The following is a 12,606-nucleotide window of genomic DNA, read 5'->3' on the forward strand; positions in this document are numbered from 1 at the left end:
TCAAGTCACCATGTGTGAAAACGGTAAGGTGTTTCTATATTTCTCATAATGAATATATATCTTGTAATCAGGAAAAAATTCACGTTCTTTTTTTAAAGAAGAAGAAAATAAGAATTATTTTCCTGATTAAACAGATAGGAAACCTGAGGGCCGTGGATGAATAATTTGCTTTCTGTAGCCTGACAGTTGAGTCTGAGAAGATTGGAAAAAAAGCATTTCTAGATAGATCTAAGAAGCATCTGAGAAGAAAATGCTAAGGACCTTGGCAGTTTCATCAGCCAAAAATGAAGTCTGGCTCTGAAGAGAATGACAGATAACTCTGAGGAGACAACTCAGGGCAGTCATCAGAACCCTGAGGGGACAGACTTGGTTCTGAGGCTGCTGGAATGGGATTGGAAGCAGTCACCACTCCAGAGTTTCTGTTTTACAGGGCCTTGATGCAATCAAATTTGCATTTGCATCATTCATAGAATATTAAGAACACTGCCCCAGAGTACCACTTGGTCTCATCATTGATCTAACAGTGAGAAGACCTACAAATGGGCCAGGTCAGGTGAACTTGAGAATATTAACTAAGTGGTTCTGAGAAGACAGTTTAAGATGAATGATTGCTGTTGAGGTGACTGAAAACTGGTTCTGATAACGCAGCTGGAGATTCACTGTCTCTGACAAGTCAGTTTGAGGGAATTCAAAGCTGGTTTTTAAGAGATTCAAAGGTGTTTGGCAGGCTGGGATGGTTTTGTTTTTCCTTCTCCTAGACCGCCTCCAAATACCCTGGACCAACTCACCCATAGTAGGTCTTTTGTTAATTTGTTCAATAAATGAGGCCCAGTTCGGTTCTCAGGAATCTGGTCTTTGGATCTGAAAAGATTCTAGGATGAGAAGTTGGTTCTGAGCAGAAATGAGCTTCCAAGGAGGCTGAGATAATTTTCTCTGAGGAGGGCATCTGCTTCTGGTTCTGTGGAAATGGCGATTTCTGGGTTTGTCTGGGAACTGAGGAGGTGCTCGGGCCCAGGTGGACAGCCTGATTTACCTGGGTCACAGGTCTGGGAGAAGACACTTCAGGATAGATTTGTTTCCACCCACTTGCCTCCTCAGATTTATTAAGCCCCTTCCTTCAAAATGAGTCCCAAGTGAGAATCTTAGGAGGGCTTCCACCTCTACCACCCCCGGGCCTGCTTTTTAGCCTCTAGTTTGTAAATCAGCACCATAATCTTATAGGTCTGTGTCCTCCCAGCAGAGGGCCTAGTCAGAGCCGAGGCCAGGGCAGCCAGCAGGAGAGAGGGCCCAAGAGGGTCACCCTCAGGGAGGGAGAACAGGTCTGTAGGATGGAATGAGCTCTGGGAAGCCCACCTGGGGAAAGGGCACTCAAAGACAGGGAAGGAAAAGATTTAAAAAATCTAGCTTTAGTGAAGTATAAAGGGTTTAAAAATAGCTTTATTGAGGTATAATTTACATACCATAAAATCATCCATTTTAAGTATACAATTCAATGACTTTTAGTAAATTTGCAGAGTTGTTCAAACATCACAATTCATTTTTAGAACATTTCCATCACCCCCAAAATAACAAGTTGATTTGCAATCAAGATCTACTCTGTTTTTTTTTTAATTATTTATTTTTGGCTGTGCGTTGCCACATTCCAGATCTTAGTTTCCCCACCAGGGATTGAACCCACACCCCTGCAGTGGAAGCTTGGAGTCTTAACCACTGGACAGCCAGCAAAGTTCCTCAAGATCTACTCTTACCCCCAGTCCCTGACAACTACTCTGCTCTCTGTCTCTATAGATGTGGCTTTTCTGGACATTTTATGTAAGTGCAACCATACAATATGCACTTAACTTCTTTATTATAATGTCTTTAAGTTTTATCCATGTTGTAGCACACATTCATATTTTATTCCTTAATGGTTATAGAGTGGTATTTCATTGTTTGGATATACCACATCTTCTTTATCCATTCATCTGTTAAATAGACATTTGACTTGTTTCTGCTTTTATGAATCATGTTGCTATGAATACTCGCATCCATATCTTTGTGTGAACATGTTTTCATTTCCCTTGGGTAGATAGCCAGGAGTGGAATTGCTGGGTCGCCTCGTAAGTGTATGTTTAACTTTATAAGAAATGGCTATTTTCCAAAGTGGCACCTTTTTACATGCCGAGCAGCAATGTATGAAGGTTTTTCACATCACCAACACTTGCTATTGTTTGTCTGAAAAAGGTAACTGTTAAGGATAATTTTCTAAAATAAATCAAGTCACCCTCTCCCCACCCCAACCCCAGCACATACGCAGGCGGGCAGCAAATGCTGGTTTATCAGAGTTGGGAACCCACCCTCTGGCCCCCGCTGCCTTTGCACTCTCAAGGCTGCTGCCCAGTCCCAGGCTCCCTTGGCCCAAAGATTAGAGAGAAAAGATGTAGTTACAAGACCATCTCAGAACTGAGGGGTGGGAATGTGCTAGGATAATGTTTGTGATAACTAGTGAGTGAGTGGGGCCCATGTTCTAGAAAATCCATCCAGGTAAGGTCCCACAGGAGATAGTAACAAAAATGCAGCGTGTACAGATAACCTCTCAGGACTAGTCTCCCGGGACAATTTCCCACACCATCTGATCTTAGCCCCTTCCTCCTTTTCAGATATGAGCATCTCATCAACGTGTGGCCCATCATCCACCAGTTACTTTTCTCCTTAGAAAAGTATTTCTGGGGACTTCCCTTGTGGTCCAGCAGGTAAGACTCTGCACTCCCAATGTGGGGGCCTGGGTTCGATCGCTGGTCAGGAAACTAAGATCCTAAGCCTGTGCACCACAACTAGAGAAGCCTGCACGCCACAATGAAGAGCCCACACACTGCAATGAAGACCCAGCACAGCCAAAATAAATAAATAAATGATCAATAAAAATAAATTAAAAAAAAGAACTCGTGGAGTTGCTAATTAAAAAAAAAGTATTTCTGAGGACTTAAGTACATTTGCTAAGCTGAATAAATAATAACATATAAACAAGCATACCTTGTTTAGCCCCAGACATCTCATTATCAAGAAGGTATGAACAAACGGGAGGGAGTTTAAAACAGAGCAATAAAGATGATGAAGGGGCTGGCTCTGTTTTGTGCAGAAAGATTAAATGAAACAAAAAAATTTTAGGAGGCTGGGCCCTGACTCTGTGAGTGTGGGGGGGAAGCCGGTGATTATTGCTTTAAGAGAGAGGTGAGTTTTTAAATGGGGATGTGGTGGGAAGAAGGAGCCAGAATTGGGGGGGGGGGGGGGGCGGGTCTTTGGAGTGAATGGGCCCACATCTACACAGACACTTGTACTCAAATGCTCACAGCAGCTTTACTTCTAATAGCCCCGAAAGGAACTAACCCCAATGTCCGTGCACAGGGGAAAAGGTGAGCAAATCATGCTATAGTTGTGCAGCAGAATACTACTCAGCAATAAAAAGGAGTGAACTATTTACACACGCCGCAAACAGTGGATGAATCTCAAAATAACAACGCTAAATGAGGGAACCCAGACCAAAACAAGTACATACTGAATTATTCAATTTCTGTGAAACTCCAGAAAATGCAAACTGATCTACATAGTAACAGAAAACAGATCAGTGGTTGCCTGGGGACAGAGGTGGAAGAAGGAAAGATTTCCAAGGGGTATGAGGAAAGTTTTTTGTTTGTTTGTTATTTTTTTATTGGTGTATAGTTGTTTTACGGTGTGTTATGAGGAACATTTTGAAGGTGATAGATATGTTCATTATCTTAATTGTGGTGATGGGTTTCACCTGTGTACACATATGTCAAGACTCATCAAATCGTACATGTTACATGTACCTCAATTGTATTTACATCAGTTTTTTGTACTTTTATATGTACACCCACTGTACCTCAATAAAGTCATAATAATAGCAATAATAATAATAATAATAATAAACAGCTTAAGTACTGAGGAGAATGGACTTATGGAAGGGTTTCCTGAAAAAGGAGATGAGATAGTTTTACTTGGATCTGAGGAGCTGAGCCACCAACTTGACCTACAAGAACATTTCAAGTAAGCTTTGCCTCGAAAGGCTCTCCTAGGGTCTAGTAATGGGAAAAGGGAGATGGGATGAAAAATCACTGAAGTGGAGAGCTAAATTTGCTATTTGGGTGCAAAATTTTATTAGCACCCAAAGGCATATGGGTAGAATGTTGAAATCTTATTTGCTCAATACCTGATTCTTTTAGACTTGGTCTCATTCCCCTTAGGACCACTGGGATCTCACTCTGCCCAGTCTCCTCCTCTCAAACTGCATTAAGTGTGGCTACACCCAGGAAAACAGCAGAGCAAAGAGGGGAACATTGGAGAGATGACCTCTGACTCTATTGCACCTGTTCCTGACTCCATTTCTTCCTGGGTTGGGGGGGCTGTAAGTGGGGGCAGGTAGAAGGAAGCACACCTCAAACCCAGCCTGACAGCAAGGCTAAGCTCTGCCTTTCCGAGTGCTTAGAATCTTTCAAAATGGATGAGGCTGAATATTCCTAAAATTCAAGAAAATAGAGTATCTCTCAGATACTAAGAGATAAGGATCAAAGGTCCTTAGGACATGGTTCTTTCTTTTGCTCCAGAACTGAAACCTGTCCTTTGCTGGCTGAGTTCCCCTGCCCTCTCTCCTCTCCCACCCCATTCCTCTCTGTCCCTCTCCACATCCCTGAAGCCCTAGACAATGTCCCCAGGTAGCAATCAATTGTTCAACACTATCTGGATCCCTTCCCAAATCTCAGCCTTTATGATGATGAGAGCTTTTATGAGCACTGCCCTGTGCCCTTGGTTTTACATTTCCCTCACAGGAGCAGGAGTTCAAGTGAACACTTTCCTTTTTCTTTATACTATAGAACTGTAAAATGGGACAATGATTGAGTCTTGGCCTATTTCAACCATGCAAAGAAACTTGAATTTCAACTGTCAGAACCTAAAGAAACCCTGGTGACAGGACTAATAATAATTTAGCTGGCGGACTTGGCAGAACTTCTGAATAAGCCATCTGCATCAACATCACCTGGCAGGCTTGTTATCAAGGCCAGTTCCAGGACCCCATTCTAGACCTCAGAAATCAGATGTTCTGGGAATGGGGCCTGGGAATCTGATTCTGATGCACTGTAAAAATGCAGGAGACCCTTTGCTTTAAAGGAACAGAGGGAGTCTCTTTGCTCCTTCTTTCATGTTTTATTCTTGCCATGTTTTGTTTCTTGGGAGTCTGTGATGAGAAATTCTTAAGAATGTGTAACAGGCACAGACTTGTGTTCCTGGGCCTAGAGTGAGATGCGGAGGGGAGGCGGGGCTGGGTGGGCCAACACAAACATGACCCCATCAGGACGCAGCGATTTCGCCAGCAGGCTACAGGGATGTGCCCTTTGCTAGAGAAGGTGGCTTAGTCTCCCGTTGCAGGCCAAGGAGTCTGGAGTCATGGGAAAGGGCAAAGATCAACACTGCTGGTGCTTGAGGGCTAGAATGGAAGAGAAAAAATTGGGCCAATGCCAGCGGATTGCTGGAATTCCCCTGGCTCCAGGAGAGGTGTGGGGCGGTAACCAGTGAGTCCCTTAGAGGGAGGAGACGATGTAGAGGCATGTTAGACCTCCATTTCATTCAGGGCCTAATATCCATCCTGGATAGAGGCAATACTTTATTGTCCTTGATTTTGGGGTCAGAAGTTGGGAGAGGAGCCAAGGCTTGGGAATTCTAGGACACCAAATTTGTTGCACCCATATGACCAATGGAAGGTGGTGTCTGACCAATTCACAGAAGACTCATATCAGCATTGGGGGTAGTGCTTTCATTCACTAATCTATCCATCCATCCATCCATCCTTCCCGGGCTCACACACAAAGCAAGCCAATCAGGTTAACGTCTACTTACCCTGCCAAACTCAACTTTTGCACCTTTCCTAAGCCCCTGTGGGGGTTGAATGTCTTTCTCTGTACTCCCACAGAGCCTCATGCTTGCCCATATTATATAACCTAACACCATGTTATAATTTTTGGCTTGCATCTCTATCTCCCCAACCTACGATCTGCATTGTTGTTGTGGCCAGCTCAAGGCCTCTCACAGGATAGACAGATGCTTACAAGCCCATGAGAATTGCTCTGGCCACAAGTGTGGACCCTCAGAGGGCTGGGGCTAGAGGAACTTAGCACTTTAGGCCTCCTACACAAATGGGGAGGATGGGACCTCAGACACCAGGCCAGTCGCCTGCCCACTCTGCCCTGTGTCACAGGACGCTGCCAAGGATCACAGCTCCAGCTGGCAAGTAATGAGGTTTCTTCCTGGAAGGATTCTTGGCTTGAAAACTGGCCCTTGCCTCTTCTAGTCTGCTTCGATACCCTCAGGTTTCTGGGGACATGGAGGACATGGAAGGAGAGGTTGAGGCAGACCCAGCTTTGTTACTGTTTCCCAAAGCCCTCTACCTACCCCTTACCCCACCCAAGTGCACATGGCAGGGATTCCCAAGAACCCATAGCTTCCCTATCCTGGGTATAGATGTGGGCAGAGCCGGTTGGACATTTGGGGCCAGCGTGGTGCGGCCTCTGGCCATACATGTTCCACCTCTACCTCTGGACTTTTTTAACTTTAACCAAAATAACCTGCAACCCACCAGATTGAGGAATGGGCCCAGTATCAAAAATAGGAAACCCACACCCAATTCTCAAATAATTCACTCCAGTGACACACAGTGGGCATGTCTCTGGTTGGAATATCCTCGTCTCCGTAAAAGCCCCTCAAACCTCTTGATAGAGACAGCTACTACAGAGGCCTCCCTCTAGCCCAGGAAACACACCCAACCACAGCTGTTTTATTTTCCTTTTAATTTTTCTTAAGGATATACACCACATATCCCATGGGCAATAAAGCGCATTCAATGTGTTTATAAGCCAAACAGTCACTTTGTTTAAGCAAACACAAGTACAAAGTAAAATAAAACCACAAAATAATGAACTGCATGTTCATAACATACAAAAATTGCTGCCTACTCAGTAGGTAACTACAACATTCCAACTCCTGAATATATTTATAAATGTACATTTTCAGTTAAAAAAATAGACTTTTGAGAGTTCAGATTTTTAGATTTTGTTTTCTTACATTCTGGAGCACTGAAGCTCAAGCTCAGCCCTCTTCCTTATTTTGCTCCCAAAGCCTCCCCCGAATCACCACTCCTTGCCCCCCTTAAGGCTAGAGGTGAGCACATCCCTCACAATTGTACATGTCAAGCTGTCAGCAAGGCGCATCACACAAAAGGCACCAAGACGTGAAACTTTTTAAACCAAAAGGACAAAAAAAAATTTTTTTTTTCAAAAAAAAAAGGAGAAAAACCAAACCATACTTTGCCACATGTGAGAGTACAGTCGGGCAATATTTACAAAAAGGTTAACAGAACAACACTCTGACACATGCTCCAATTAATACCGAGAACTGCTGTTTCAAAAAAAGCTTCAAACTTAATTGTCACAGCATCATCACAAAACAAAGGATCACCATTGGTTTGCTTGGCTTTTCTTTTTTTTTTTTCTCCCAAAGTGAGGATCTAATTCCAAATAATACAATAGAGTATGCAAATTATCTTCACATCAAGAGTACCCCAAGAAAAACAAAATCCATGGCACAGACACTGTACAAGAGTACACGGCTGGGCTCTGAGGGGCCCAAACCCGATTTTGCCAACTTGATTTTCTAGCACTGAAGGGAGCAAGGGGTCAGGCATACGATGGAGATGATACTGAAATGATATATCCAAAATCCATGCAAATCAAGTTCTTTGGATAGAAGTGAAGACCTCGGACATGGCTGTTTCAGGCAGCTGAAGTCAAAGGGAGTAGGAACTGGGAAGGAAAGAGAAGTGGACAGAAAGAACTGTTGGCCAACAGACCTTCCACAGTGACCCTGGGGTCAAGTAGAGAGGGAGGATTTGGCTCTGAGAACCTCCATCTGACCTAAGAGGAACCCCCTCTTATGGCCCTCTCCTCCTTCTGTCCTTTAAGTCTCTTGTGTTTCATTTTCTCCCCTTTCCCTTTCAACAAATTTCAATTGTCCTGGGAGAAAAGGTGGTTGTCATGTCCGAAAGCCCTGTGGAGGCGCTGAAGGAGTTGGTGACAGCTGAGGAAGGAAAGCTGCTGACTTGGGCGGGGAAAGCAGGAGGAACGGAGGAGTATGTGGTGGCCACCGAGGGTGATGGGAAACCACTGTGCACAGGGGATGGGTAGGTCGAGGAGCCAGGAGAGGAGTAGGAGGTGGGCACCGGTGATGGGTATGAGGTGGTGGCTGGGGATGGGTAAGAGGTAGTGACTGGGGACGTGTAGGAGGTAGCCACCGGGGACGGGTAGGAAGGGAGAGAGGAGGTGGCGGCAGAGGCCACACTTTTGTCTGCTTTTTTGTCCTTCTGCCGCAAGTGGATTTTGGTATGCCTCTTGCGTTCATCGCTCCTGGCAAACTTTCTCCCACAGATGTCACAGGCGAAGGGCTTCTCGCCTGTGTGGGTGCGGATGTGGGTGGTGAGGTGGTCACTGCGGCTGAAGTTGCGCATGCAGATGCGGCACTGAAAGGGCTTCTGGCCAGTGTGGATGCGAATGTGGCGGGTGAGCTCATCTGAGCGAGAGAAGCGGCGGTCACAGGACTCCACAGGGCAGGCGTAGGGGCGTTCGTGGGGGGGCGTCTTGCTGGGCCGGTTGGGGTACTTGCGCATGCGGCTGGGTTTGATGAGCTGGGACTGGTAGGTGTTGCTGAGGGCCTTTAGGTCCTGGGAGCCCGACTGTGTGGCAAAGGCCTTGATGGTGGAGAGTGGAGTGAGCGAAGGCTGCTGGGTACGGCTCTCCAGGCCCTGGAAGGGTTTCTGGTCTGGGGTGCCCAGGCCCAGGTCCCCCTGCTGTTGTGGAAACAGATAGTCAGGGATCATGGGGACCTGGAAGCCACCCTTAGCAGCAGGGTAGGCAGGAGGTGGATACTGAAGCGCGGTGCCTGCTGAGCCTGGAAAGGCCTGGCCTTGTGGCTCAGGGAAGATGTCATTGTTAGGTGTAGGGAACGTTGGTGCCGCTGAGTAAATAGGGCTGCTGTCGTTAGACTGCACTGCACAGCTCAGAGGTGGGCTCTGGGAGGCGGAGGAGGAGGAGGAGGCCGCTGGAGATGATGCTGAGGATGAGGTGGCTGGTGGGTTGGTCATGCTCACGAGGCCACTGACCAGGCTGAACAGGGGCTCAGGCCACAAGGTGTTGCCACTGTTGGGTGCAGGCTCCAGAGAGAAACGGCCAGTGTAGGTGATAGGGGGCAGCCGGGTGGTTTGGCTGGGGTAACTCGTCTCCACTAGAACCTTCTCGTTATTCAGAGAAATGTCAGGAAAAGACTCTGGCAGGAGAGAGAGAGGGAGGAGGCCTGGTTACTGGAGAGCAGTCACTGGAGGACTGAGGAGGACCACGCTGCCAGGCAAGAGGTCGGGCCAGCTACCATTGACTCTTGAGCTGGTTAATAATTGATAGCAGCAGATTGCAATGTTCCTGGACCCGCTCCAGAGGCAGAACCCATTTCAACAACAGCTGACGCAAATACGGAGAATCCCCCTCCACTGCAGCTCCCAGCGCTCCGCAGCGGCAGCTGCGCGGACGAGGGATTCCCGCCAGCACCCCCTCTGCCGCGGCTAGTGCGCGACCCCTACCCCGGACTGCCGGGACATCCCTGGCCAAGGATCACAGTCCTTGCCTGGGGACAGGCGGCAGGCTAGGCAAGCCTTTCTGGAGGGGGAGGGGGCGCAGCCCTGCTCATCAAAACAAGCCCTCCCCCCTTCCACCCACCCACGCAGCCCCACAGCTCTGCATCCAAAACAAAAGCTGGCTCCTCCGCGCTCCGTTAACGGGGCGGGGGGGGGGGGTCCCCAGGCATTCCTGTAACACATGACCCTGGAGATGCGAGGAATGGAAAGGAAACCCCCCACTTGCATCCCTGAGGTCCAGGAGCACTGCTGCGGTGAAGGGGTCGCTGCAAAAGCCATGGGGGAAGGACCAGACGCCAGAATGGTGGCGAAAGGGCTAGCCCTCGGCGTAGGCCACAGCTTACCTGCGGTCAGGTGCTCGTAGGGCTGCTCGCCTGCCTCCCCCTGAGGGTTGAAGGCGCTGCTGCTGCTGCTGTTGCTGCCGCCCCCTCCACCTCCACCGCCCCCGCTGCTGCTGCTGCTGTTACTGCCGCTGCCCTCCGGGGGCCCGGCGGCACCGAGAAACTGGGGAGCCCCACTGCTCAACAGCATCATCTCCTCCAGCTTAGGGTAGTTGTCCATGGTGGGCGAATGAGGAAAGGAGCCAAAGGGGTCGGAGATCTGCAGCGGGGACATCAGCTGCATCTCGGCCTTGGCTGCCGCCATCCCGGTCCGGCGGGCTGGAGAGTTCGTGTTGGGGCGGCTGGGCGCAGCCCGGGGCCGGAGCTGCGGGGGACGCCTCTCGGGGGCCTGGCCAGGTCACATGCGGGGCGCGGTCACATGCGGGGCGCGAGAGTACAGGTGGGGTCCGCAGGCTCGCCCTCGCCGCTGGCCAATGTGGACGCGGCGCTGCTGCCGAGGCTGGGGTAGCGGCCAGTCCTGCGGCGGCGGCAGCTGGCGGCGGCGGCGGTGGCAGCTGGCGGCGGCGGCGGCTCCCCAAGTTCTGCGCGCTGGGATCTCTCGCGACTCCCCGGATCCGCCTCTATTTGAAGGGTCTGAAACGACACGGACCCGCCTCCGCCGTGACGTACATGGCCATATATGGGAAGCAGGAAGCCCTAATATGGCAAGACCGGCCGGGAGGACCCGGAGTGACGTGAAGCCCCTTCTCCGTGAGCCGTAGGCACTGCCATCCCGCACCCTGGGCCCCAAGCCGGCTCCCACAACCTGGGCGCCCAGGCCTCGTGGAAGCTTAGTGCTCAAGCCGCAGCTGACGACTCCCGGATCCCAGCCGCGCCGTCGTTCCCGGTGTTGCCCCCGCCCCTTCCCTCCGCCTTCTTCCCTCCGCCTTCTTCCCTCCGCCTTCTTCCCTCCTCCCGGAGCCGGAAGCCGCCGGGCCAAATCTGGGCGCTCCAAATAAGGCGCTGCCCAAATAAGGGTTGTTCCGGCGGGGGGATCCTTCCTGCTCCTTATATGGCGTTTCCGGGTCGCAGCTGGCTGCTCCCCGGCTCCCTCCCTCCTCCCTGGTTCCATGCCGGGAGCCCTACGCGCAGGAGAGAGCCGGGGACGCCCGGGCGGGGAGGGCTCCGGGCGCGCAGCGCTCTGCGCACCGCGGCTCCCCGGCGGAGACTGGGCTGGGAAAGCCCGGGCCCTGGGCGGGGGCGAGGGCGAGTAGGACCGGGGTTCTGCAGCCGTCATCCAGGGCTCGCCCGCCCACCTCTGGGACCGTGGGAGCCGGGCGGGAGCGAAGGGGAGGAGCAGCTGGGCTGGCCGGGGCAGAGGCCGCCCAGGAGAGGCGGGGCCCCGACCCCCGGCCTCGACCAAAGGCGTGGTGCCTTGCCAGGTGTCGCGGGGGAAACTGAGGCTAGGAAATAACAGCCAGATGATTCCTAGGCAGCTTCCTGTGCGGTGCGGTGGGCCACCTGCTTCTCCGCCATCTGCCAATGGGGTGGGGCTCTTGGGGCCTGGGGATCCCTCTGCGCCACCAGAACCGAAAGGCTGTTCTCTGGTCCCTCTGGGGAGGCGCCTACGTTTGGGTGGCTGGACGAGGGAAGCTGATTGCCTCTGGAGAGACCTGAGTCCTGTTCCCACCAGGAGCTGGTGGTCCTTGTGATGATGGGAGACTGTCTCACCTTTATCCAGAACAGGTGGAAGTATGGCGGGAATTGTGGGAATCTGAAAAGGAGGCTTCCCTCCGGATTGTCTGGGGACCCCAGGCTGGCTCGAAGAGAGGACCTGCTTAGCGGGTTGGTGCTGCCCTCTGGAGGTCCCCTCTCCAGCTCAGTTCCCCCGGCCCTTAGCCGAGTGGGCTCTTCCGCCGCCTTCTTGCTCCCCTCTCGCGGCTCCTGTGCTGGGCGGTGCGCCAGGCCGGGGCAGCCTTAGACGCAGTGAGCGCGAACTGAGCAGGCGCCGCACCCTGGGCTCCCCCTGCAGTCCCCGGGGAGCCGCCACCGCCGAGGCGCCCAAATCCCGGGCGGAATAACGCTCCCCTCCTCGAGCCAGGCCAAGGGCGAGGCGGGGGGGCGGGGGGGGCGGGGAAGTAGGCTGGAATGGTGCCCTCAGGTCTCCTGGGAGCAGGACTCAAACGCGAAAGCGCTCCCCGTCGCGTCCCCGCCCCTCCTCCCCACACTCAAGTGCGCACCCCAGAGAGAATGGGGATGCCGGTAGGGGAAGGCTTCTGTTCTAGCTGTGAATTCAGGGAAGGTGGTGTTTTTCTGAATTTAAAAAGAAAGAAAGTGTGTGTGTGGAAGGAGGGTGCTGACGACCCTGCGAGGGAAGGGGGGCGGGTTAGGATCTCCTTGAACACAGCCTCAGGAAGTCGTTATTGGAGGGTTTAAATTGGGGGAGGGGGGCGTAACTATCTTGGGCTTCATTCCTCTGTATCCTCTACACACACACACACACACACACACACACACACACACACACACACACACGCTTATAAAAATCGGCTTAAGGAATCC

General features: G+C 51.1%; 1 protein-coding gene across 1 annotated transcript; it reads right to left on the reverse strand.

The window, feature by feature from the left end:
* Nucleotides 1-6,821: 6,821 nt before the first annotated feature.
* On the reverse strand, nucleotides 6,822-10,947 carry EGR1 (early growth response 1). Its single transcript, XM_057734018.1, has 2 exons — nucleotides 10,069-10,947; nucleotides 6,822-9,363 (listed from the first exon to the last, which is right to left on the reverse strand). The coding sequence occupies exons 1-2, from the start codon at nucleotides 10,367-10,369 to the stop codon at nucleotides 8,039-8,041; spliced, it is 1,626 nt and encodes a 541-aa protein (XP_057590001.1). The 5' UTR covers nucleotides 10,370-10,947; the 3' UTR covers nucleotides 6,822-8,038.
* Between the last annotated feature and the right edge of the window lie 1,659 nt (nucleotides 10,948-12,606).

The sequence above is a fragment of the Hippopotamus amphibius genome, chromosome 1 (genome assembly GCF_030028045.1).
Source record: "Hippopotamus amphibius kiboko isolate mHipAmp2 chromosome 1, mHipAmp2.hap2, whole genome shotgun sequence".
Lineage (NCBI taxonomy): Eukaryota > Metazoa > Chordata > Mammalia > Artiodactyla > Hippopotamidae > Hippopotamus > Hippopotamus amphibius.

What these genes read in the sequence shown, in the direction of transcription:
- EGR1 (XM_057734018.1), bottom strand. Translation starts at nt 10,369, where the DNA reads ATGGCGGCAGCCAAGGCCGAGATGCAGCTGATGTCCCCGCTGCAGATC. An exon ending in CTACGAGCACCTGACCGCAG is followed by an intron (nt 9,364 to 10,068) that starts GTAAGCTGTGGC and finishes CTCTCCTGCCAG; the next exon opens with AGTCTTTTCCTGACATTTCT.